Source organism: Arachis duranensis, chromosome 3 (genome assembly GCF_000817695.3).
Source record: "Arachis duranensis cultivar V14167 chromosome 3, aradu.V14167.gnm2.J7QH, whole genome shotgun sequence".
Classification (NCBI taxonomy): Eukaryota; Viridiplantae; Streptophyta; class Magnoliopsida; order Fabales; family Fabaceae; genus Arachis; species Arachis duranensis.
In genome coordinates, this window is record NC_029774.3 from 4,286,079 (window position 1) to 4,308,358 (window position 22,280).

At 35.7% G+C, this 22,280-nt stretch overlaps 3 protein-coding genes across 6 annotated transcripts; 1 reads left to right on the plus strand and 2 right to left on the minus strand.

Annotated features, from left to right (window-relative positions):
* Window positions 1-361: 361 nt before the first annotated feature.
* Window positions 362-18,008, plus strand: LOC107476677 (coatomer subunit gamma-2). Of its 3 annotated transcripts, XM_052258898.1 has the most exons (19): window positions 362-558; window positions 1,053-1,150; window positions 1,262-1,312; window positions 1,447-1,560; window positions 1,685-1,885; window positions 1,964-2,065; window positions 2,342-2,449; window positions 2,529-2,762; window positions 3,037-3,287; window positions 3,401-3,435; window positions 14,979-15,115; window positions 15,205-15,360; window positions 15,509-15,559; window positions 15,695-15,835; window positions 15,906-16,103; window positions 16,212-16,343; window positions 16,428-16,601; window positions 17,014-17,253; window positions 17,561-18,008. In XM_052258898.1, the coding sequence occupies exons 1-19, from the start codon at window positions 513-515 to the stop codon at window positions 17,753-17,755; spliced, it is 2,664 nt and encodes an 887-aa protein (XP_052114858.1). In that variant the 5' UTR covers window positions 362-512; the 3' UTR covers window positions 17,756-18,008. The 3 variants fall into 3 exon arrangements, with proteins under 3 accessions (XP_052114858.1, XP_015952021.1, XP_015952022.1); XM_016096535.3 differs by lacking the exons at window positions 14,979-15,115; window positions 15,205-15,360; window positions 15,509-15,559; ... (4 more) ...; window positions 17,014-17,253; window positions 17,561-18,008 and adding exons at window positions 3,662-3,817; window positions 3,949-3,999; window positions 5,408-5,548; ... (3 more) ...; window positions 6,677-6,916; window positions 7,284-7,772 and having other exon boundaries at window positions 364-558; window positions 3,401-3,572; XM_016096536.3 differs by lacking the exons at window positions 362-558; window positions 1,053-1,150; window positions 1,262-1,312; ... (5 more) ...; window positions 3,037-3,287; window positions 3,401-3,435 and adding exons at window positions 12,086-12,283; window positions 12,681-12,778; window positions 12,884-12,934; ... (4 more) ...; window positions 14,059-14,292; window positions 14,573-14,823 and having other exon boundaries at window positions 14,944-15,115.
* On the minus strand, window positions 8,005-11,247 carry LOC107476679 (guanine nucleotide-binding protein subunit beta). The gene is made up of 6 exons (XM_016096537.3): window positions 10,935-11,247; window positions 10,735-10,829; window positions 9,924-10,348; window positions 8,844-9,201; window positions 8,646-8,759; window positions 8,005-8,382 (listed from the first exon to the last, which is right to left on the minus strand). The coding sequence occupies exons 1-6, from the start codon at window positions 11,059-11,061 to the stop codon at window positions 8,347-8,349; spliced, it is 1,155 nt and encodes a 384-aa protein (XP_015952023.1). The 5' UTR covers window positions 11,062-11,247; the 3' UTR covers window positions 8,005-8,346.
* A 213-nt stretch (window positions 18,009-18,221) lies between the features above and the next one.
* On the minus strand, window positions 18,222-21,216 carry LOC107476680 (guanine nucleotide-binding protein subunit beta-1). 2 transcript variants are annotated; one of them, XM_016096538.3, is made up of 6 exons: window positions 20,858-21,213; window positions 20,657-20,751; window positions 19,858-20,282; window positions 18,984-19,341; window positions 18,786-18,899; window positions 18,222-18,471 (listed from the first exon to the last, which is right to left on the minus strand). In XM_016096538.3, exons 1-6 carry the CDS (start codon window positions 20,982-20,984, stop codon window positions 18,436-18,438), a joined length of 1,155 nt encoding a protein of 384 aa, XP_015952024.1. In that variant the 5' UTR covers window positions 20,985-21,213; the 3' UTR covers window positions 18,222-18,435. The 2 variants fall into 2 exon arrangements, 1 of the variants encoding a protein (XP_015952024.1); XR_008007007.1 differs by lacking the exon at window positions 18,222-18,471 and having other exon boundaries at window positions 18,984-19,370; window positions 20,858-21,216.
* Between the last annotated feature and the right edge of the window lie 1,064 nt (window positions 21,217-22,280).

The window sequence follows — 22,280 nt, forward strand, 5'->3', positions numbered from 1 at the left end:
TCTTTTCATAATAATTTTTGGTAAATATAAATAAAAGAATAATAAGATAATTGATTTTTGAATTTATAAATTGTCAAAAAAATACCAACAATTTTTTCGAAAAAATTATGATAAATTTTTAAAAAAATAAAGTATCAATTAAGTTTTAAAAAATTAAAATGTTGGACTTATAATTTTTCAAATAATTACAATATTCACACAACTGATAAATTCGTGTTGTAATTTTTCATTTCGTCAAGTACTTACAGTAATTTGTATTGTATTATTAGTCAAATATAAGGTCCCAAATACAAATAAATAAAGAAATAAAAAATTAAATTACCACCTCACCTATTATCATTGTTCTGCTATGCGTTTAAGCTTCACAATAACACATTTTCTTCTTCCTCTTATTCTTCGTATTTTCCATTGGTGGAGTTAAGTGGTGCACTAGCAGAGGCACCTTCAGACAGAGAGAGAGATTCGCATAGCTGAATCTTCCAGATCTTGCAGATTCATCTTCTGCTCCTCCCATGGCTCAGCCGCTAGTGAAGAAAGACGATGACCGCGACGACGAAGGTCATTCATTCTCTCGCTTGCTTATCTCTATCTTAATTCGATCTGTTATCTACGTGCTTCTGCTTCGCAAATTCCTAGTTTCTTTTCTCTCTATGCTGCTACTGCTTGATCGCTAAGTTTCGCTTCCAGATCCAATGCTTAATTCCCGTTTCCCATTCTAGATGCGATAGGATTTGCTTAGATCGTTCGGTTAGTGTGCTGTTGAACCTCTCGCGTGTTGATCTGGTTCCATTCAACATCGTTTTAACAAACTTGAGTTGATCTAGGAACGTAATTTGCAATGCGCATCGTTAGTTCTGCGCAATGGATTGTTTAGAAGTAGGAATGCTTATCCTGCTGAGTTGATAGATATTCTAGATAGATTTCTTCATAACTCCATTTTGCATTTTTAGTGCCAAATAACGGTGGTATATTTTGATGAATTGGACTATGCTATCATGAATGTAAGGTATATTGGTGTTGATATATTTTTTTTACTCTGGTTATTTTAACAGCCGAGTATTCTCCCTTCTTGGGAATTGAAAAGGGGGCCGTCCTTCAGGAGGCCAGAGTTTTTAATGATCCACAACTAGATGCTAGGAGATGTTCACAGGTTTCTATTTATTTCTTTATTTATTTATCTGCAGCTGCATAATTTATATTGTTTCCCTTGAGTTATTCAGCAGTTGAATTTTGACGTTGTTTTATGTTGTACATTTTCAAGGTTATCACAAAACTGTTATACCTACTGAATCAGGGAGATACATTTACAAAGGTAAACAGTTTCACCTGAGCCTTTTAATTTGTTTATTTTATGGAGTTATCTTTAATATATATTAAAGATCCTTGCTTATTTATAGAGTCCTTCTTAGCCCCTTTGCATAATTTGTTCTTGCTGCAATTGCATAGATCGAAGCCACAGAAGTTTTCTTTGCCGTGACTAAGCTCTTCCAGTCTCGAGATCTTGGGCTAAGGAGAATGGTCTACCTCATAATAAAGGAACTTTCACCGTCTTCAGACGAGGTTACAAATTCTCATCCAAACTTTATTACTAGTCAGATATAAATATTGGTGTTACAAATTTAGTTTCTGACTGTTCTATTTCCATTTTTATTCCCTCCCCCCTTCTTCTTTTTTTGTTCCAAAGGTTATCATTGTCACAAGCTCTCTCATGAAGGACATGAATAGTAAGACTGATATGTATAGGGCAAATGCCATTCGTGTGCTTTGTCGTATCACGGATGGAACTCTCCTCACCCAAATTGAGCGGTATTTGAAACAAGCAATTGTAGATAAGAATCCTGTTGTTGCAAGTGCGGCCCTAGTTAGTGGTATTCATCTACTCCAGGTATTACTAAATTTTATTTGTTTTCTTATTCTGCATATTCGATTACATTGCTTGCTTATCTCATGTCACTCCTTTCAGACAAATCCCGAGATTGTAAAAAGGTGGAGCAATGAGGTTCAGGAAGCTGTTCAATCAAGAGCACCTCTTGTACAGTTTCATGCACTGGCTTTGTTACATCAGGTATACTGCACAAATGGTTTGATAATATACAGGCGGCTATAGGTGTTTCAAAATAAATTATACTAAATAATAACGTGTCATCATTAATAACAATGTTGTAAGTCAATGCAAATTCTGTTGTTCATTTCTGTTCCTCTAAAGTTCTATATAAATATCCACATAACCTGATCTGGTTTACCTTCTCAAGATACTAGTTTTATTATTACATTGTTACATAGTAATCTACTAAGCATTATAAACAGAGTTAGTGACCTGTGGTGGCTTATGCCATTGCAGATACGGCAGAATGATCGACTAGCTGTTAGCAAGCTGGTTACCAGCTTGACAAGGGGAACTGTTCGCTCGCCTTTGGCTCAATGCCTTTTGATCCGTTATACTAGTCAGGTGTGCTTTCTTTTTCATGGGTAGCTATCACTGTCTTGATATTTATTTGCATGCAATTCACTTAGCATAGTCTTTGCAGGTTATCCGTGAGTCAGGAAATAATACACAACCAGGGGACCGTCCTTTCTATGATTATCTTGAGAGTTGCCTACGTCACAAGTCAGAGATGGTTATTTTTGAAGCTGCCAGAGCAATTACAGAGCTCAATGGTGTAACAAGTCGAGAATTAACACCTGCAATTACTGTTCTTCAACTCTTCTTGAGTTCTTCTAAGCCAGTTTTGAGATTTGCAGCTGTCCGCACTTTGAACAAGGTCTACCTTCTTTAATTGTTTGAATTTCATAAGAAATGCTTGTTATGCTTGTTGATTTTGGGAAAGGTTGCATTACAACCCTTGTCCCCCTTAAGGAAGCATTTTTTCTGTTACATTTTGAGGAAAGTTGGTTGATTTTTCTTTCTTTATTTTTTTGTTAATAGAAAAATCTTCTGAGTTTCATAAATTTTCTTTTACAGCGAATGCATCTCAGGATTTAAAATTGATCATTACTTTTATTTATAACTAATGAGTATTGCTTTGAACTTTGCAGGTTGCAATGACACATCCAATGGCTGTAACTAACTGCAACATCGACATGGAAAGTTTAATTTCTGACCAGAACAGAAGCATTGCTACACTTGCTATTACCACTCTTTTAAAGACAGGAAATGAATCAAGTGTAGACCGTCTTATGAAGCAGATTACAAATTTCATGTCTGATATTGCTGATGAATTCAAAATTGTTGTTGTAGAAGCAATAAGATCATTGTGCTTGAAGTTCCCTTTAAAATATAGATCTCTGTGAGTATATGCGTCACTCTATTGGTCTCTTTTCACGGATGTTACATCTTTCTTATGAATATCTTTCTAGATAAGTGGTCTAAGTTACCAGGTTCTGTTATGTTATTATTCAGGATGAACTTCCTAAGTAACATTCTCAGAGAAGAAGGTGGTTTTGATTACAAGAAAGCAATCGTAGATTCAATTGTGATTCTGATTCGAGATATCCCTGATGCTAAGGAAAGTGGGTTGCTCCATCTTTGTGAGTTCATTGAAGATTGTGAATTCACTTATTTATCCACACAGGTATTATCTCTTGTTTTGTGCTTTGTTCTTTACCATTTGGTTTTGGAATTTTATCGTTTGGCATCAGTCATTTTTCTGTTGTACCCTAGATACTACACTTCTTGGGAGTTGAAGGTCCAAAGACATCAGACCCCAGCAAATATATTCGTTATATTTATAACAGAGTACATCTTGAGAATGCAACTGTTAGGGCCAGTGCTGTGAGCACACTGGCAAAGTTTGGTGCTGCAGTTGATGAATTGAAGGTGCTACTTGGCTCTGTTTATTAATTATTTTTTCTAGTTGATGGTATTTCTCTAGGATTTTACTTTTATTTTTTTTTTTATGTGACAATTGGTATTAACTCACTTTAAAACCTCATATATGCCCTTTTCAGCCTCGCATATTTGTTCTGCTAAGGAGGTGTGTTTTTGACAGTGATGATGAGGTAAGTTTTCTTTTGGAGAATATGATTGTGAAAAATATGAACAATTGATTTGCCTATTGATATTGACAGTAGAACATTCATATACAAAAATGTAAAAGACTATAGTCAGAACTCAGAAATTACAATAACTGAGAGTGATACTTTTTTAGGTGTGCATCGTTTCTATAAAGCCAGATACTAGGTTTGCATAGTTTCTATGTAGACCATGTTTCTTTCCAATATTTCCCCTCAAGCTGGAGCATATAAGTTAAATGCTTCAAGTTTGCTACAAAAATACTAAATCTGAGGTCCTCTGAGAGATTTCGTGAAGATATTGGCTACTAGTTGTTCCCTGGAGCTTACTGATTCAGTCACTACTTTTGTGTGGACTTTCTCTCGAACAAAATGACAACCAACTTCAATGTGTTTTGTTCTTCCCAGAAATACTGGATTAGAATCTATATGAAGAGTTGTCTAATTATCATAATATAATTTTGTTTCTTTGAAGTCACCAAATCTTAAGTCTTGAAGGTGTTTGATCCAAATGAGCTCACAAGCCATAGCATGGTATTCTGCTTCAATACTAGAATGAGCTAAAATATTTTGCCTTTTACTTTTCCAAGAAAAAAACACAATAACTTGTAGTAGATCGCCTATCAATAGGACAGTCTGCCCAATCTGCATCGCTGAAGCCAATAGTCTGAGAACTCCCTCTGTCTTCCTAAAGTATCCGCCGTCCAGTAGATCCTTTAATATATCTCAATATTTGCATTATTGCATTCCATTTATTTGAGCAAGGAGATTGCAAAAATTGACTTACTACTCTAACTGTAAAACAAATATCAGGTATAATAATAATGAGATAGAGGAGGTTTCCACCTAGTCTTCTGTACTTTTCAGGACCTGAAACTAGTTCCCATTGATTAGGTAATAACTTGAGATTCAGATCCATACAGTCATCAGTTGGTCACAATTTATCATCCCATTTTCCTTCAGTATATCCAGAGCATACTTCTTTAGAGAGATAACAACACCTATGCTTGATTGAGCAACTTCAATTCAAAGAAAGTATTCTAACTTTCCTAAATCAATGAGTAGATAAATGTTCTCTTATTGGATTAATCCTCTCATGAAGGGAACCTTGAAGAATATGATTGTGAAAAATATGGACAACTGACTTGTTTATTGATATACAAAAATATAAAAGGCTATTGTAAAACGTTATAATAAATTAGAGTGATAATTTTCTAGGAGTGCTTAGTTTCTATGCAACTAGTTACTAGGTTTGCCTAGTTTCTATGTTGTCATTAGTCAATGTTTCTACCGACAACAATTACATGGTTTATGATATCAGCAGATTTTATGCCCTAGAGGTATGTGAACTGCTTCCCTCTTTGATTTTTTGTTGAACATTTTCATTTCTATGCAGGTCCGTGATAGGGCAACACTTTATCTGAACACACTTGGAGGTGATGGTTCAGTTGTTGAGACAGATAAAGATGTGAAGGACTTCCTATTTGGGTCATTTGATATTCCACTTGTCAATTTTGAGACTAGTTTGAAAAATTATGTAAGTGCTTTCCATTTTTCTTGCTCTTCATTTGTTAAGGACATACCTCATGTTCTGTATGTGAATGCAGGAGCCTTCCGAAGAGCCTTTTGATATTAACTCAGTACCCAAGGAGGTGAAGTCTGCACCTCTTGCAGAGAAGAAAGCAGCGGGTAAAAAGCCAACTGGTTTGGGTGCTCCTCCTAGTGGGCCTCCATCTACTGCAGATGCATATGAAAGGATGCTTTTGTCCATTCCTGAATTTGCAAACTTTGGAAAGCTATTCAAGGTTCTTTCACCCAACATTTTCAGAATGTTTTAGTTCTGTAATTTTCTTTGGATGTCTTGATGTCTAGATATCTAATTTGAAATGTATGCTGACATCATGTCTTTCCAGTCCTCAGCACCAGTGGAGCTTACTGAAGCAGAGACAGAATATGCTGTTAATGTTGTTAAACACATATTTGACAGGCATATTGTGTTTCAGTACAACTGCACAAACACAATACCAGAACAGTTATTGGAAGATGTAATGACCAATATTAGATACTGTACATTTTTATTCTACAGTTAACTCTGGTTCAATTATATTTGATCTTTTCCCCCCAATACCAGGTTATTGTAATTGTGGATGCTTCAGAAGCAGAAGAATTTTCCGAGGTGTTCTCCAAGCCTCTCAGGTCTCTTCCTTATGATTCACCTGGGCAGACTTTTGTGGCATTTGAGAAGCCTGAGGGATTGCCAACAGTTGGAAAATTTTCTAACATTCTGAAATTTTTTGTTAAAGAGGTATGTTTCCCTTTTATTCTTCTAAGCTCTTGGTTCTCTACTTCTCTTTGTCCCAGTCTCCCAATATGTATGATGATGTGTATGTTTCATGCCTAGAGCTTGTATTCTTTTTTGACACCAAGAACTTTTTAGAAAACAAAACCTACAATATTTTTGTGCAAGGAACATAGTAGACAACAAGTATTTTTGTCAGAATTTTATTTGTAGAATGATGTTACAATGCCAGTAACCCTCGCATAAATAACTAGGTCAGTCTTTCCACTTTATTTCATCCAACTATCACCATGTTTTGTGTAAAAAAAAATTGGTTGCATTTTGTGGTTGTGGAAACTTCATCACTACTACATAAATTTTGATCAGGTTGACCCATCCACTGGTGAGGCTGAAGAAGATGGAGTTGAAGATGAATACCAGCTGGAGGAACTGGATGTTGTTGCAGCAGATTACATATTGAAAGTTGGGGTCTCTAATTTCAGGAATGCATGGGAAAGTATGGGAGCTGATTGTGAACGAGTAGATGAATATGGTCTTGGCCCAAGGGAGAGTCTGGCCGAAGCTGTAAATACAGTCATCAATCTTCTTGGCATGCAGCCTTGTGAGGTAGCTGTCAATGTCAATTACTGCATTGGTAGATGTTTTTGTTTAGAGATCTTTATTTTTGGTCTGGTTACAAGCCATTTGTACATTGCTTGGTGCTATACATGATAATCTTCTACTCCCTAGGTTTTCTGAGTTATAGATATATCTCGTATATATAGATTCAAATATGGTGACCCATATGATGATATAAAAGACTTTCTTGCTCTGATTCATCTTTTCCTTTGAAAGAATGGGAAGTTGAAGTTTGTTAGGAAAAAAGTTGAGTTTCTTAAATATTTAATATCTGCTTATGGTTTATTTACTGGTATAGTGTTATTTTCTTCAGAAAAGTGGTGTCTTATTAACTTTCATCTTGTCCACTTTGCAGGGCACGGAGGTTGTCCCACCCAATTCAAGGTCACACACATGTTTGCTGTCAGGGGTATACATAGGGAACATTAAAGTGCTTGTACGGTTGTCCTTTGGACTCGATGGTCCTAAGGATGTGGCGATGAAACTGGCTGTCAGATCTGAGGATGAAGCCGTGAGCGACGCCATTCATGAGATCGTGGCTAGCGGCTAGTTCACCAAGTCAAGAATTGTTGATTCAACTCGGCCTTTCTTTTTGTTAAGGAAAATGGAGTTAAATAGCAAATAGATAGACGTGTGTAAAGAATTGCAGAACTGTACGCTTTGGACGCATTTGCAATTTATGTCACTTACTGCAGGCTTGTTAGACTAGCAACCATACTCGGAAGTCGTGATTATTTTACTTTTAATCTTCTATGCATCATTTTCTTTGTAGCAAATGTATTATGAATTTTGCGGATTCGCCATATAATGTTTGTTTCGTCAATGAATTTGACATTTTGTTCAATCGCAATGTCTACTGCGAAAGGTTCAAAGGCATTCTCTCTTATTTAGGTTTGAAATATATTCTTTACACATCATTATCGGGATAAGTTTTGGTTCAGTCAGTTTACTTCAAAACACAAATGAAATGAAATGATAAGTTTTGCCGCATTCACTTAGTTAAAATAGTACGCACGACTGCATGAGCATTCTAAAATTGGAAAAATACTCTAATTTTTTGAACACCAAAAGAAAGATAAGACGGTCAGCACAACAAATTTGATTTTAATATTTTTATACAATTCTACATAGTATTGCATGCTACATTGACATTGGAGAGGCAAGAAATCAAAGTCCATTATGGTTTACACACATTCACAAATGGACACAAGGGTAAAATGATCAGTCGCCCTAGTTCCAATGCAAAAAGGTTATAACCTTCGCATTCCACACTATTCTTCTCCTACAATGGAGAAACACCTGCACGCTTCTGAAACATTTAATGAATGCTCCAGGAACATTCACATCCACCAATAATGCTTTCATATCAATGGACCTAACAAGGGAACTCAATAAGTCTTTGCCCCACCTTCAATGGCTCAGACCATCCTCCTATGCCCTCCAAATGCCCATATCTGCTAAGACAGCAAAGTTGTTAGCACACAAGATCTACAAGTGAAAAAAGCATACTAGATTCAGTTGCATCACTGTTTTCATCCTATAATATCTATTGACTATTGGAAACTCAAGTCAAGCACACATATAACCTAATTTCATAACTGGTAACCCAACTTTGTAGCATCTTACTCTCTTTTTATCAATGTATCTAGATACAGTTATCATCCTAGATAAAAAAGAATAGAGGGGATATTTTATAAGGCCAAAGTGCAATGATCACCTTTAGGTTTGTGTCCCAACTTCCTGTACACAAGGCACTTCCATCAGCTGCCAGACCTAAACAGCTGATCCTGCCCTCATGAGAGTCTTGAAGAGACCCTAAATTCAACACCACCTGCAAAGGAACAAATAATCAAGCATACCTTACAAAATTTAACAAGCTTTCAAATTACATTACATTAAGGCACAAAGTGAGAACCTTTGCCAACAAAGTGTCCCAGACATAGCAATCTCCATTTGTGTATCCAGCAAAAAGGAGTCTTCCTGATATGGAGAATGCAATGGAGGTCACGGGTGGAATGTCATTGTCACTGTGCTTCTGACAATATACTTGAAGTTGGTGTCCAGTCCGAATGTCAAACAATCTGCATGTTCCATCATCTGAGCCAGTACCAAATCTATTTCCATCTGGAAAGAACTTGACTGAATTAACATCTCCTTCATGCCCATGGAATGTCCGAACTGCTCGACTTGCCACACGAGTATCCCATAATCGAGCAGTGGCATCACAAGAACCAGATGCAAATATTCTTGAGTTGGAGCCGTTAATGGAGATGCTGAGGTAGGACAAAGTAACAGCATATTCCTAAGATATGATTGCATAATAACATATATCTAGCCACCATATTGATCACCATCAAAATTTCAAAATCTTATCAATGGAAGTGCAGAAGAAAAAAATTATTCAAATTATATAGATACTTCATCTTATGAAGCTAAAGTGGCCAGATTATTCTTTCCTCCCCCAACAAGTTAAAAACAACAATTGTACATCGATAGTGTGTTACTCTCCTCACCCTAATACATGTACCATTCATAAAATGCCAAATAATAAGATTTCCAAAGTAGTATCATGCCTAACAAGTTCTTTGACTAAAAGATTATCTGACGAGTGTCCTGTGGTGAAAGGGAAGAGAACATTCAATATTTTGGTTTTAATTCAAAGCATTGGACACTTAAAGCAATCATTTAACTCTGCCGCACCCTAAAACAAATGTGCTCTTCCCTTTTCTCAAATTTAAAGATGAATGGCATGGGAATAATATTTGACTATGAAACATCCATGATAAATTGAATCAAGTAAACCCAGCACTGTTTTGAAGTTGATGCAATGTTTTCCAAAAAGAGATGGGAGTTATTTGTATGTCTGTGTAATGAAAACGGAAAAAGGTATGGTAAATGCAAAGTACAGTGACGGGGATAATAATATACTCCATGCTCTGAAAAACAAATATCGACACAAATAGTAAAATTAGTTTCAGCAAATCACCAAACATACCTAAGTACATCTGCAGTATGTCCAGACTGAAATTCACCTCCGAAGACAGAGGTTTTAAGGCCAGTTGTAATATCCCATAGAACACAAGTCTGATCACCAGAACCAGTAATTAAGTGAGTGTCTTCATCTGGAACATATTGACAAGATGAAATGTAACCCTTGTGTCCGCTAAGCATCCGGGAAACAGGTAGATTCCCATCCTTGTCAGTGGCAGAATTCAGATTGAAAATAGAGCAAACACTATCAAGACCACCGCATGCAACCGACTGACCAGTTGGCGAGAATGCAGTTGTCATGACCCATGCACAAGGCAGCTTTATGGCATGGATTTTCTGCCTTGTTAGAGCATTCCAAACGATTAATCGGCCATCTTGGGATGCACTAACAATCCGATTCCTCTCAGACGTCCAATCTAATGAATACACCTATAACATTTGAATGAAAATGAAGTTATCTAAATTCTTCAAGTTTCATGTTCAGTAAGCTACTCTAAATTTTGTCAATATAACTGACCAATGAAGCAGAGAAGGAAGAAGTAAACAACTCTTTTGATCAAGCTTAATTTCTTAAACAAATTTGTTAATGCAGCTAAGCTATATAAATAGAATAATCTCCACTCTACAGCTTCAACTTTCAAGGTATAATCTTTTCCATAATTCTTTAAGTCTCAACATACTAACGCTTGATATGATAAGGCAATTCCATAACCATTTACAACAAATGTGTTCTTGAGACCGAAAAGTCAAACCCAAGCTTACTGAAGCAAAAGAACAAGCAAATAATGCATAAAGAAGAGGATGAAAAAGGGTACCTTTCCTGTATGTCCCTGCAAAGTTCTACAGCAAACCAGATCGGTGGGTCCAAAAGTCACAGGACTCTTGCCCTGAGACCTCGCATACCCAGCAACTGAAATCAACAAAACAAAAATAGTTCAAACAATGAGTTCAGTAGATCTAAACCAAATTCCGCAGTATAGAGTAAAAAAAAAAAAGAAATTGTTTTTGGGTTTACGATCAGTATCAAGCAAAGAACGGCGTGTATGGTTTAAACGTTGTTTGAGATTGTTGAGTGTGTCAGTGGCAGCTAAGTGACGCTCCTTGAGCTCAGCAACGGACATTTTGGGTTGAGAAAGGGACATATGAATATGAATGTGATTTTTCACAGCGCAATACAAGTTCAGTTTGTTCACAATGAATGCAAGTTAGGAAATTTATGTGGATCGAATGATGGGTTCTTCTTCTTCAGTAGAAAATCGGAAGAAGTCAAGAAGAAGAAGAAGAAGCAGCAGCAAGGTGTAGTACCTGAGCTGAACTGGAAGTGGCAATTTTTTTTTTCTTTCTGAAATACTTAAATAAGATTTTTTAAAAAATTTAAAAACACCAACATTTTTACTAAAAAAAAATTAAAGAATTGCATGCTGTTAGTTCTAAGATAAATATAAAAAATATTGTTTACTTAATATTTATTATATGAATAATATCAAATGATTTAACTTGTCTGAAGTCATTGACTTATTTTAATGATGCAAATCAATTTAAGTGGATTATTTTAGAGGAGTTGGATCTAATATATTTTATTTTTTGGTATACATAAATACCAATATGTTCTATCAAAGTATTTAAGAATTAACTTAATCTAAATAAATTTCAATGTTCCTAACTATGTGATTTATTTAAACAATTTAATTTAATTACAACTTTTATGACTATTCATATAGGTGTTGCAAAAATAATTATTTCTTATTTACCAAAAACAATACAAAAGAATACTTAATATTTAAATTTTTTTAGACAAATTTTTGAATATCTATTAATAGAAGATCCATGACAAATTTTTAATCTCATTGAAATTCATATTTAAAAAAATTACAATGTAGACAAAATAAATTTTTTAAAATACAAATAATAAAATAAACTAAACGCATATAAACAAATTAATTAAATATTTAATTGAATTTGTCAAGTAAAACATATTTTTAAAAGATTATTTTATTATTTATTTTTTTGAAATTTATTTTGTGAAAATTATAATCTTTAACGATCAAAATTGTTACTTACTTGTAAGAAATTACTTAACTAGATCTCTGTGGTTTATGCATTGAAACTTAATTTATTCTTTTTTTTTTAAAAAAAAAGGTAGAACTTGAAGGTACACCCCGATTTTGCGTTTAAACTTTACAATACCACATTTCTTCTTCTTCTTCTTCTTCTTCTTCGTATTTTCTTTCATTTGTGAAGTTAAGTGGTACTCAGCAGAGGCACCTACATAGCTGAAACTTCCAGATCTCGCGGATTCACCACCTTCTGCTCCGCCCATGGCTCAGCCTCTAGTGAAGAAGGACGATGACCACGACGACGAAGGTCCTTCATTCTTTCTTTCCCTTTCTTCTTCCTACTTTCTTTCTTTCTCTGCCACTCCTCCATCACTATGTTTCGCTTCCAGATCCAATGCTTAATTCCTGTTTCTCATTCTTAGATCCTCGTGTCGGTGCCTTGTTGATCTGGTTCCGATTCGACATAGGACATAGTTTATTAAGATACTTGTGTTGATTTAGGCACGTAATTTGCAATGCAGATCGTTATTTCTTTGCAATTGATTGTTTAGAATTCGTTATACTGCTCAGTTGATTCATTCATATTCTTCATAGCTAGTTTTCGCATGTTGCTCCGGAGTCACGCTTGTATACTGAGATGAATTTGAGTGTACTATCATGAATGTGTTGTATTAATTTCATTTTTTCTCCGGTTTGTTTAACAGCTGAGTATTCTCCCTTCTTGGGAATTGAAAAAGGGGCTGTTCTTCAGGAGGCCAGGGTTTTTAATGACCCGCAACTAGATGCTAGGAGATGTTCACAGGTTTTTATTTATTTATCTATCCTCAACTTGGTAATCTATTTTGTTTCGGTCGAGTTATTCAGCAGTTGAATTTGACATTGTGTTTGTTCGTTGTACCTTTTCAAGGTTATTACAAAACTGTTATACCTACTGAATCAGGGAGATACATTTACAAAGGTAAAGAGTTTTGCCTAAGCTTCCATTTATCTGTTGTGGAGAGTTATCTGTTTTGTACCTTGAACACTTGTTTATAGATTGATCCTGCATAATCATGTTAGAGTCATTATTGATTTTTTGTAATTTATTCTTGCTTCAATTGTGTAGGTTGAAGCCACAGAAGTTTTCTTTGCTGTGACAAAGCTCTTCCAGTCTCGAGATCTTGGGCTTAGGAGAATGGTCTACCTCATAATAAAGGAACTCTCCCCTTCTTCAGATGAGGTACAAATTCTCACGCAAACTTCATTATTTGTCAGATACACATTGATCTGTGCATTAAAAATTTAGTTTCTGACTGTTCTCTCCTTTGTTTTTTATTTTGTTCCAAAGGTTATCATTGTCACAAGCTCTCTTATGAAGGACATGAATAGTAAGATTGATATGTATAGGGCAAATGCCATTCGTGTGCTTTGTCGTATCACAGATGGAACGCTCCTTACCCAAATTGAGCGGTATTTGAAACAAGCCATTGTAGATAAGAATCCAGTCGTTGCAAGTGCGGCCCTCGTTAGTGGCATACATCTCCTCCAGGTAATACTTAGTTTTATAGTTTGTCCTTATTCAGCAGATTCTATTGCTTGCTTATCTTATATCACCCCTTTCAGACAAATCCTGAGATAGTAAAAAGGTGGAGCAATGAGGTTCAGGAAGCTGTTCAATCAAGATCACCTCTTGTACAGTTTCATGCACTGGCTTTGCTACATCAGGTATGCTGCATGAATGCTTTGATAACATACATATACAGGTTCTTGGTGTTGCAAAATAAGTTGAACTAAAATAAATACTTTATTGATCATTATAAATCATTTAGTAAGTCAGGATCCTAGTTTTATTTTCACATGGTAATCAACTGTGAATTACAAACAGTTTAGTGACACATGGTGGTTTACAACATTGCAGATACGGCAGAATGATCGACTAGCTGTTAGCAAGCTGGTTACCAGCTTGACAAGGGGAACTGTCCGCTCACCTTTGGCCCAGTGCCTTTTGATTCGTTATACAAGTCAGGTGTGCTTTACTTTTCGTGTATTTCTATCGCTGGGATGATATTTGTTTGCATAATATTTAATGCATATTGTTTGCAGGTTATTCGGGAATCAGGAAATAATACACAATCAGGTGACCGCCCCTTCTATGATTATCTTGAGGGTTGCCTTCGTCACAAATCAGAGATGGTGATTTTTGAAGCTGCCAGAGCAATTACAGAGCTCAATGGTGTAACAAGCCGAGAATTAACACCAGCAATTACCGTTCTTCAGCTCTTCTTGAGTTCTTCTAAGCCAGTTTTGAGATTTGCAGCTGTCCGAACTTTGAACAAGGTTAACTTTCTTTTATCATTTGAATTTGAGGGGAGAAAAAAAAATGCTTTTTATGGTTTCATTGATTCTGAGAAAGGGTCCAGCACAATCCCTGTTCCCCCCTCAAGGGAGGTTTTGCCTTTTGCCTGTTATGTTTTGGGGGAAGTCAGTTGAAAAACTTTTAAAAAATCTTCTGAGTTCATAAATTTTGTGTTAGCTAATGCATCATAGGAGTTATGTTGGTCAAACCTGATCAGTTACTTTTTTTCATAATTGTTGAATATAGCTTTGAACTTTACAGGTTGCAATGAAACATCCAATGGCCGTCACTAACTGCAACATTGATATGGAAAGTTTGATTTCTGACCAGAACAGAAGCATTGCTACACTAGCTATTACCACTCTTTTGAAAACAGGTAACGAATCCAGCGTAGACCGTCTTATGAAGCAGATTACAAATTTCATGTCTGATATTGCGGATGAATTCAAGATTGTTGTCGTTGAAGCAATAAGATCATTATGCTTGAAGTTCCCCTTAAAATATAGATCTCTGTGAGTATATGCGTCATTCTGTTGGTTTCCTTTTTCCCAGATGTTACATATTTCATACGAATATCTTTCTAGATAAGTGATTTAGTCTAAATTAATGGGTTCTGTGATGACATTATTCAGGATGAACTTCCTGAGTAACATTCTTAGGGAAGAAGGTGGTTTTGATTACAAGAAAGCAATTGTAGATTCAATTGTGATTCTGATTCGAGATATCCCTGATGCTAAGGAAAGTGGGCTGCTCCATCTTTGTGAGTTCATTGAAGATTGTGAATTCACTTATTTGTCCACACAGGTATTATTTTTTTACTTTGTTCTTTATTGTGTGGTTTTGAAATTTTATCACTTGTCATCAATCATTGTTTTTTCCCTGTCATACCCTAGATACTACACTTTCTGGGAGTTGAAGGCCCAAAGACATCAGACCCCAGCAAATATATTCGTTATATTTATAACAGAGTACATCTTGAGAATGCAACTGTTAGGGCCAGTGCTGTGAGCACGCTAGCAAAGTTTGGGGCTGCAGTTGATGAGTTAAAGGTGTAACTTGCCTCTCTTTATTATTTTATTGTTATTATTATTATTATTATTTTTTCTAGTGGATAGTATATCTGTAATATTTTCTTTAGTTATTTTAATGTGAAGTTGCTATTAAATTAGTCTGAAACCTCATATTTACCCTTTTCAGCCCCGCATATTTGTTCTGCTAAGGCGGTGTGTTTTTGACAGTGATGATGAGGTAAATTTCTAAACATATCTTTTAAGGGATTTCTGTAATTGCATGGTTTTTGATATCACAGATTTTCTCCCCTGGAGATGTGTAAAACTGCTACCTGCTTTGACTTTTATGTTGTTCTTTTTAATTTCTATGTAGGTCCGTGATAGGGCAACACTTTATCAGAATACGCTTGGAGGCGATGGTTCAGTTGTTGAGACTGATAAAGATGTGAAGGACTTCCTCTTTGGGTCATTTGATATCCCACTTGTCAATCTTGAGACTAGTTTGAAAAATTATGTAAGTCATATCCATTTTTCTTGCTCTTCATTTGTTAAGGACATATCTAATGTTCTGAATGTGAATGCAGGTGCCTTCTGAAGAGCCTTTTGACATTAACTCAGTGCCCAGGGAGGTGAAGTCTGCGCCTCTTGCAGAGAAGAAAGCACCTGGTAAAAAGCCAGCTGGTTTGGGTGTCTCTAGTAGTGGGCCCCTGTCTACTGTTGATTCATATGAAAGGATGCTTTTGTCCATTCCTGAGTTTGCAAACTTTGGGAAGCTTTTCAAGGTTTTTTCACCTTTTTTTTCTTTTTTTTTTCTTCCTGAACCCGTTAGTTTTATATTTTTCTTTTTATATCCAATATGATATGTATGCTGACATCATATTTCTTTCCAGTCCTCAGCACCAGTGGAGCTTACCGAAGCAGAGACAGAATATGCTGTTAATGTTGTTAAACACGTATTTGACAAGCATATTGTGTTTCAGTACAACTGCACAAACACAATACCGGAGCAGTTGTTAGAAAATGTAATGTGAAATACATTTACTGTACAATTTCATACTACACTACCTCTCTGGGTTGACTATATTTAATCTTTTCCCATATACCAGGTTATTGTAATTGTGGATGCTTCAGAAGCAGAAGAATTTTCTGAGGTGTTCTCCAAGCCTCTCAGGTCTCTTCCTTATGATTCACCTGGGCAAACTTTTGTGGCATTCGAGAAGCCTGAGGGATTGGCAACAGTTGGAAAATTCACTAACATCCTGAGATTTATTGTTAAAGAGGTATGTTTCCCTTTTATTCTTCTAAGGTTTTGGTTTTCTTTATCTCAGTCACCCCAGTATGTATATAATGATGTGTATATTTCATGCCTAGAGCTTGTATTTTTTATTTTTTTTCCTTATGCCAGAAATTTTTTGAAATTACAACCTACCATATTTTTGTGTAACAAAAAGTTGAAAATACTCAGCAGCCAGTGTTTTATCAGAATTTTTATTGGAATTGCTAGAATGATTTGGCCACACCGTTTTCCCTTTGCATAAATGAGTGGATCTTAGAGTATCAAAAGAAAATAAATGAGTGGGTCTCACCACTTCATATAATCCAGTTTGTGTATAAAAAATAATTTGGTTACATTTTTTTGGTTGCGGAAAACTGGAAATCTCATCACTACTATATAAATTTGATTTTGATCAGGTTGACCCATCCACTGGTGAGGCAGAAGAAGATGGCGTTGAAGATGAATACCAGCTGGAGGATCTGGAGGTTGTTGCGGCAGATTACATATTGAAAGTGGGGGTCTCCAATTTCAGGAATGCTTGGGAAGGTATGGGACCTGATTGTGAACGAGTAGATGAATATGGTCTTGGCCCGAGGGAGAGTTTGGCCGAAGCTGTAAATGCGGTCATCACTCTTCTTGGCATGCAGCCTTGTGAGGTAAGCCGTTGATGTCGATTTGCTGCATCGTTTCATGTTTCTTGTTTTGAGACCTATTCTTCTTAGTCTGTTAATAAGCCGATTGTTCAATATTTGGTTCTGTACAAGATTAATCTTCTACACCGTAAGTTTTCAGAGTTTGACATATCTCACATATAGATTCAAGTACATTGGTGCATACAAAAGAATTTGTTGCTCTCATTCATTGTGTTCCTTTAAAAGAATCGGAAGTTGAACTTTGTAAGGATAAAAGTAGAGTATCATTTGTGTGTATCTTTTCATGACTCTCATCTTGTCCACTTTGTAGGGCACGGAGGTTGTCCCTCCCAATTCAAGGTCGCACACATGTTTACTGTCAGGTGTATACATAGGGAACATCAAAGTGCTTGTGCGGTTGTCCTTCGGACTTGACGGTCCTAAGGATGTTGCAATGAAACTGGCCGTCAGATCCGAGGATGAAACCGTCAGTGATGCCATTCACGAGATTGTGGCAAGCGGCTAAAGAACAAACGTCGACTCAGCTCGGCCTTTCTCTGTTGATGAAATTGGAGTTAAATAGCAACATAGAGTCATAGATAGACGTGTGTAAAGAATTGCAGAACTGTACGCTTTGGACTTGGCATATGCACCATTTATTTGTCACTTACTGCATGCTTGTTAGACTAGCAACCATACTCCAAAGTCTTGATTATTATACATTTATACTTCATTCTCTTTGTAGAACATTTTATACAAATTTTGCGCATTCACCTTAATATTTGTTTCGACAATGAATCGATATTTGTTCAATAGCAATTGTCTTGTCTGAAAGATATTCTCTCCTACTTAGTTTTGAAATCTATTGTTTATTTCTTGATATCATTACGTTACAGTGTTGATATGTCGCACTTAGAAAAGCCGCAATCTTTGTTTAAAATATTGAGATGCATAGAGAAGGTAAAAAATAAAGGAAAAAGAGAGACTTAGGATGCATAAAGAGCATTTGCCTATATATTCTAATGTTATAACGAACGTAAGTATTGTTTCATACTACATTCACAATCGAGAAAATGTTAGGAACGCTTATATATAGTTATATACTACATGCCTTAGGAACGTATATAGCCGCTCGTATAGCCTTTCATATAAATGGACCTAACAAGGGAACTCAAAAGTTTAGTCTGTACCCTCTCCTTCAATGGCTCAAATCATCCTCCTATGCCCTCCAAATGCCCATATCTAATCAATAAAAAAAGGGGGGAAAACAAGAGTTAAGTCCTACAAGTGAAAAGTATATTAGATTCAATTGCCTCACTGTTTTCATCCCATAATATCTACTATTAAGTATTAATTAACTAATGAAACAACATAAATATCAAGCAGACATGTAAACACAATTTCATCAACTTCATATATTATGTAAGTTACTCCTTCCGTTTCTTTTTATCTGCCATGTCACTTTTGGTATATCATTAAATCAATTTATCAAGATACAATTACCATGACAGAAAATGAAACAGAGGGATTTGATAAGGCCAAAATTCAATGCTCACCTTAAGGTTTGTGTCCCAACTTCCTGTACACAAGGCACTTCCATCAGCTGCCAGACCTAAACAGCTGATCCTGCCCTCATGAGAGTCTTGAAGAGACCCTAAATTCAACACCACCTGCAAAGGAACAAATAATCAATCATATGTTACAAAATTTAACAAGCTTTCAAGTTACATTACATTAAGGCACAAAGCGAGTACCTTTGCCAACAAAGTGTCCCATACGTAGCAATCTCCATTTGTGTATCCAGCAAAAAGGAGTCTTCCTGATATGGAGAATGTGATGGAGGTCACGGGTGGTGTTTCATTGTCACTGTGCTTCTGACAGTATACTTGAAGTTGGTGTCCAGTCCGAATGTCAAACAATCTGCATGTTCCGTCCTCCGAGCCAGTTCCGAATCTATTTCCATCTGGAAAGAGCTTGACCGAATTAACATCTCCTTCATGCCCATGGAATGTCCGAACTGCTCGACTTGCCATACGTGTATCCCACAATCGAGCAGTGGTGTCACAGGAACCAGATGCAAACATTCTTGAGTTGGATTCGTTAATGGAGATGCTGAGGCAGGACAAAGTAACAGCATATTCCTAAGAAAGTATTCAATAAATAACACATAATAGTTTTCCAATGAACATGTTACCTAGTCAGCACATTGATTACCATCAAGATTTCACCACTTTCTCAGTGGGATTGCATGAGATGAAATGTTTAAAAGAAGAGCATATTCATTCTTTTGGTTTTAATTCAAAACATTGGACAGCACACCAAAGCAATCATTCAATTCTGCTGCATCCTAAAACAAATATGCTCTTCACTTTTTTCTCAAATTTGAAGTTGCACATGGGAAGAGTGACTACAAAATTATCAATGAAATCAACTGAACTAAGCAGTATTTTAAGTTTAATTTTATGTTTATCACAAAGCAGGAGTTCTTCTGAACATTTGTGTAATAGATGGAACATCTTATTAAGTAAATGCAAACTATAAAGAAGGGGATAGTAATATACTCCAAAGTCCAAAGTCCGGAAAAAATCCACAAATAGTTGAATTAATTCATTAAATCATCAAACATACCTAAGTACATCTGCAGTATGTCCAGATTGAAATTCACCACCAAAGACAGAAGTTTTAAGGCCGGTAGTAATATCCCATAGAACACAAGTCTGATCACCAGAACCAGTAATTAAGTGAGTGTCTTCATCAGGAACATACTGACAAGATGAAATGTAACCCTTGTGTCCACAAAGCGTCCGGGAAACAGGTAGATTCCCATCCTTGTCGGTGGCGGAATTCAGGTTGAAAATAGAGCAAACACTGTCAAGTCCACCACATGTAATTGACTGGCCAGTTGGTGAGAAAGCAGTTGCCATGACCCATGCACAAGGAAGCTTTATGGCGTGGATTTTCTGCCTTGTTAGAGCATTCCACACAATTAATCGACCATCTTGGGATGCACTAACAATCCGATTCCTCTCAGATGTCCAATCTAATGAATACACCTGCAACAGTTAAATGAAAATAAAATTTCTAAATTCTGCTAGTCTGATGAGTATTAATCTTCGCGAAACTGTTGATATATAACTAAGCAAAGGACCAGGTCAATGTGGGGAAGCAGAGATGAAATAATTGAATAACTATTGATCAAATTAATTTCTCAAATATGATCTTTTCCATAATTCTTTAACTCCAAACTCAAATTTCATGAATAATAGTTCATACTAATACTTGATAAGGCAATTCCATAGTCATTTAACAAAGTATTAACTGATAAAAACAACTAATTATTGAATGGAAAGAACAAGAAAGTAATGCATTACTTTTCACATATGAAGGAAAGAAGAGGAAAAGGCAAAAACAGCAAGAAAAAGGGTACCTTTCCTGTATGGCCCTGCAAAGTTCTACAGCAAACCAGATCAGTAGGTCCAAAAGTCACAGGACTCTTACCCTGAGACCTCGCATACCCAGCAACTGAAATCAACAAAACAAAAATGCTTCAAACAGTGAGTTCAGAAGATCAAAATCCAAATTCCACAGTATAGAGTAAAAGAAAAAAAGAAATTGTTTTTGGGTTTACGATCAGTATCAAGCAAAGAACGGCGTGTATGGTTTAAACGTTGTTTGAGATTGTTGAGTGTGTCAGTGGCAGCTAAGTGACGCTCCTTGAGCTCAGCAACAGACATTTTAGGTTGAGAAAGGGACATATGAACATGAATTTGAAGCACCACACAATACAAGTCAATTCACAACCACAATTACAATCACATTGCAGTGTGATTCAGAATGAATGCAAGTTGGGAAATTTATGCCGATGAAATGATGGGGTTGCTTGAGTTTTGTGTTTGGTGCTGTGTTACTTTTCAACTTGTTCTTCCAAACAGAAGAAGAAGAAGAAGAAGAAGAAGAAGAAGAAAGGTGGAGTTCAAACTCGGGGAAGGAAAGTGTGAATGAATTATAAATTTTTTAAATAATAAAATCAAATAAATAAATAAATAGAATAATTGTATTTTGTACTTTGTAGGACATTTCCTTTTCCTATCTCTACTGAAACGAAGACCTGAGCTGGCAATTTTTTTTTTAATTTGCCATATTCAAAGATCTCTGCTACGCGGACATTGATATTACATACTATTTTTGTTAATTAAAATAATTTAAATATATAATTAATTAATAAAAATTGTATTTTTATATGAATATTAAGAGCTTCTGGTGTATATCATACATTATTGATATTTGTTTTATATTTTTTCATTAGAAGCTAAAGAAAAAAAGGTTAATATAGTTGAATTCATGTTTAAGTTTAACCGAAACTGCAATGTTCTTTCATTTATAGGAATAAGTAAAATACATTCAAAACATGTCTTCTTTTTGTAAGATTTTGAAGTAATGCATACTTGAATCAAGTATATATTCTTTTAATTCTTTTTTTTGGTGACTCTATTCTTTTAATGTTTAACTATATTAATATAGTTGTACAGAAAAACATAATAAAAAAAGAACGAGAGATAATTGACTTTTAAAGTCTTAACCTTGGACACTACCCCACTTCCCAAGCATCCACCAAACACAAATTAAGATTAAGGATAAACATGAAAAATTAGGCCACCTCAACATGAGATCTTTTTCTAAATGGGAACTAGCCAAGTTGGAGTGGGTGGAATCTTTGAAAACTACGTTGTGTATCGAATGAGAAACCCGGGATTTTACAAGTGGCTCTTTTGCTCATAAGTCAAAACCAAATCTCTCATATTAGGAGCCCACCTTTGTGGAAAAATGCTCAAAATAAGTGTACACCATATCATTGTGAACAGAATAGCTAAATGAGAATTATTTTTTCCTATGGTTTTCCACGTATGTTATACTTCTCAACTTCATAACCCACACAGGCTTGGCTTTATATTTGACTTTTAGTGAAGTTTAAGTATTTAATATAAAGTTGAATGATGAATCTTCTCCTCAATTAATTAGTAACCTTTCATTAAGCTAAAGGAATAAAAAAA

Bases quoted from the DNA above. Each gene is read 5' to 3' on its own strand.
- LOC107476677 (XM_052258898.1), top strand. From the start codon at position 513: ATGGCTCAGCCGCTAGTGAAGAAAGACGATGACCGCGACGACGAAG. The intron at 1,561-1,684 runs GTTACAAATTCT...TTTGTTCCAAAG, and splicing joins TTTCACCGTCTTCAGACGAG to GTTATCATTGTCACAAGCTC. The intron at 3,288-3,400 runs GTGAGTATATGC...GTTATTATTCAG, and splicing joins CCTTTAAAATATAGATCTCT to GATGAACTTCCTAAGTAACA.
- LOC107476679 (XM_016096537.3), bottom strand. From the start codon at position 11,061: ATGTCCCTTTCTCAACCCAAAATGTCCGTTGCTGAGCTCAAGGAGCGT. The intron at 10,349-10,734 runs GTACCCTTTTTC...CAAATGTTATAG, and splicing joins TGCAGGGACATACAGGAAAG to GTGTATTCATTAGATTGGAC. The intron at 9,202-9,923 runs GTATGTTTGGTG...GTCCTACCTCAG, and splicing joins CATACTGCAGATGTACTTAG to CATCTCCATTAACGGCTCCA.
- LOC107476680 (XM_016096538.3), bottom strand. From the start codon at position 20,984: ATGTCCCTTTCTCAACCTAAAATGTCTGTTGCTGAGCTCAAGGAGCGT. The intron at 20,752-20,857 runs GTAAACCCAAAA...TGTTGATTTCAG, and splicing joins TTCTTTGCTTGATACTGATC to TTGCTGGGTATGCGAGGTCT. The intron at 18,472-18,785 runs GTGAGCATTGAA...TTTATTGATTAG, and splicing joins GTTGGGACACAAACCTTAAG to ATATGGGCATTTGGAGGGCA.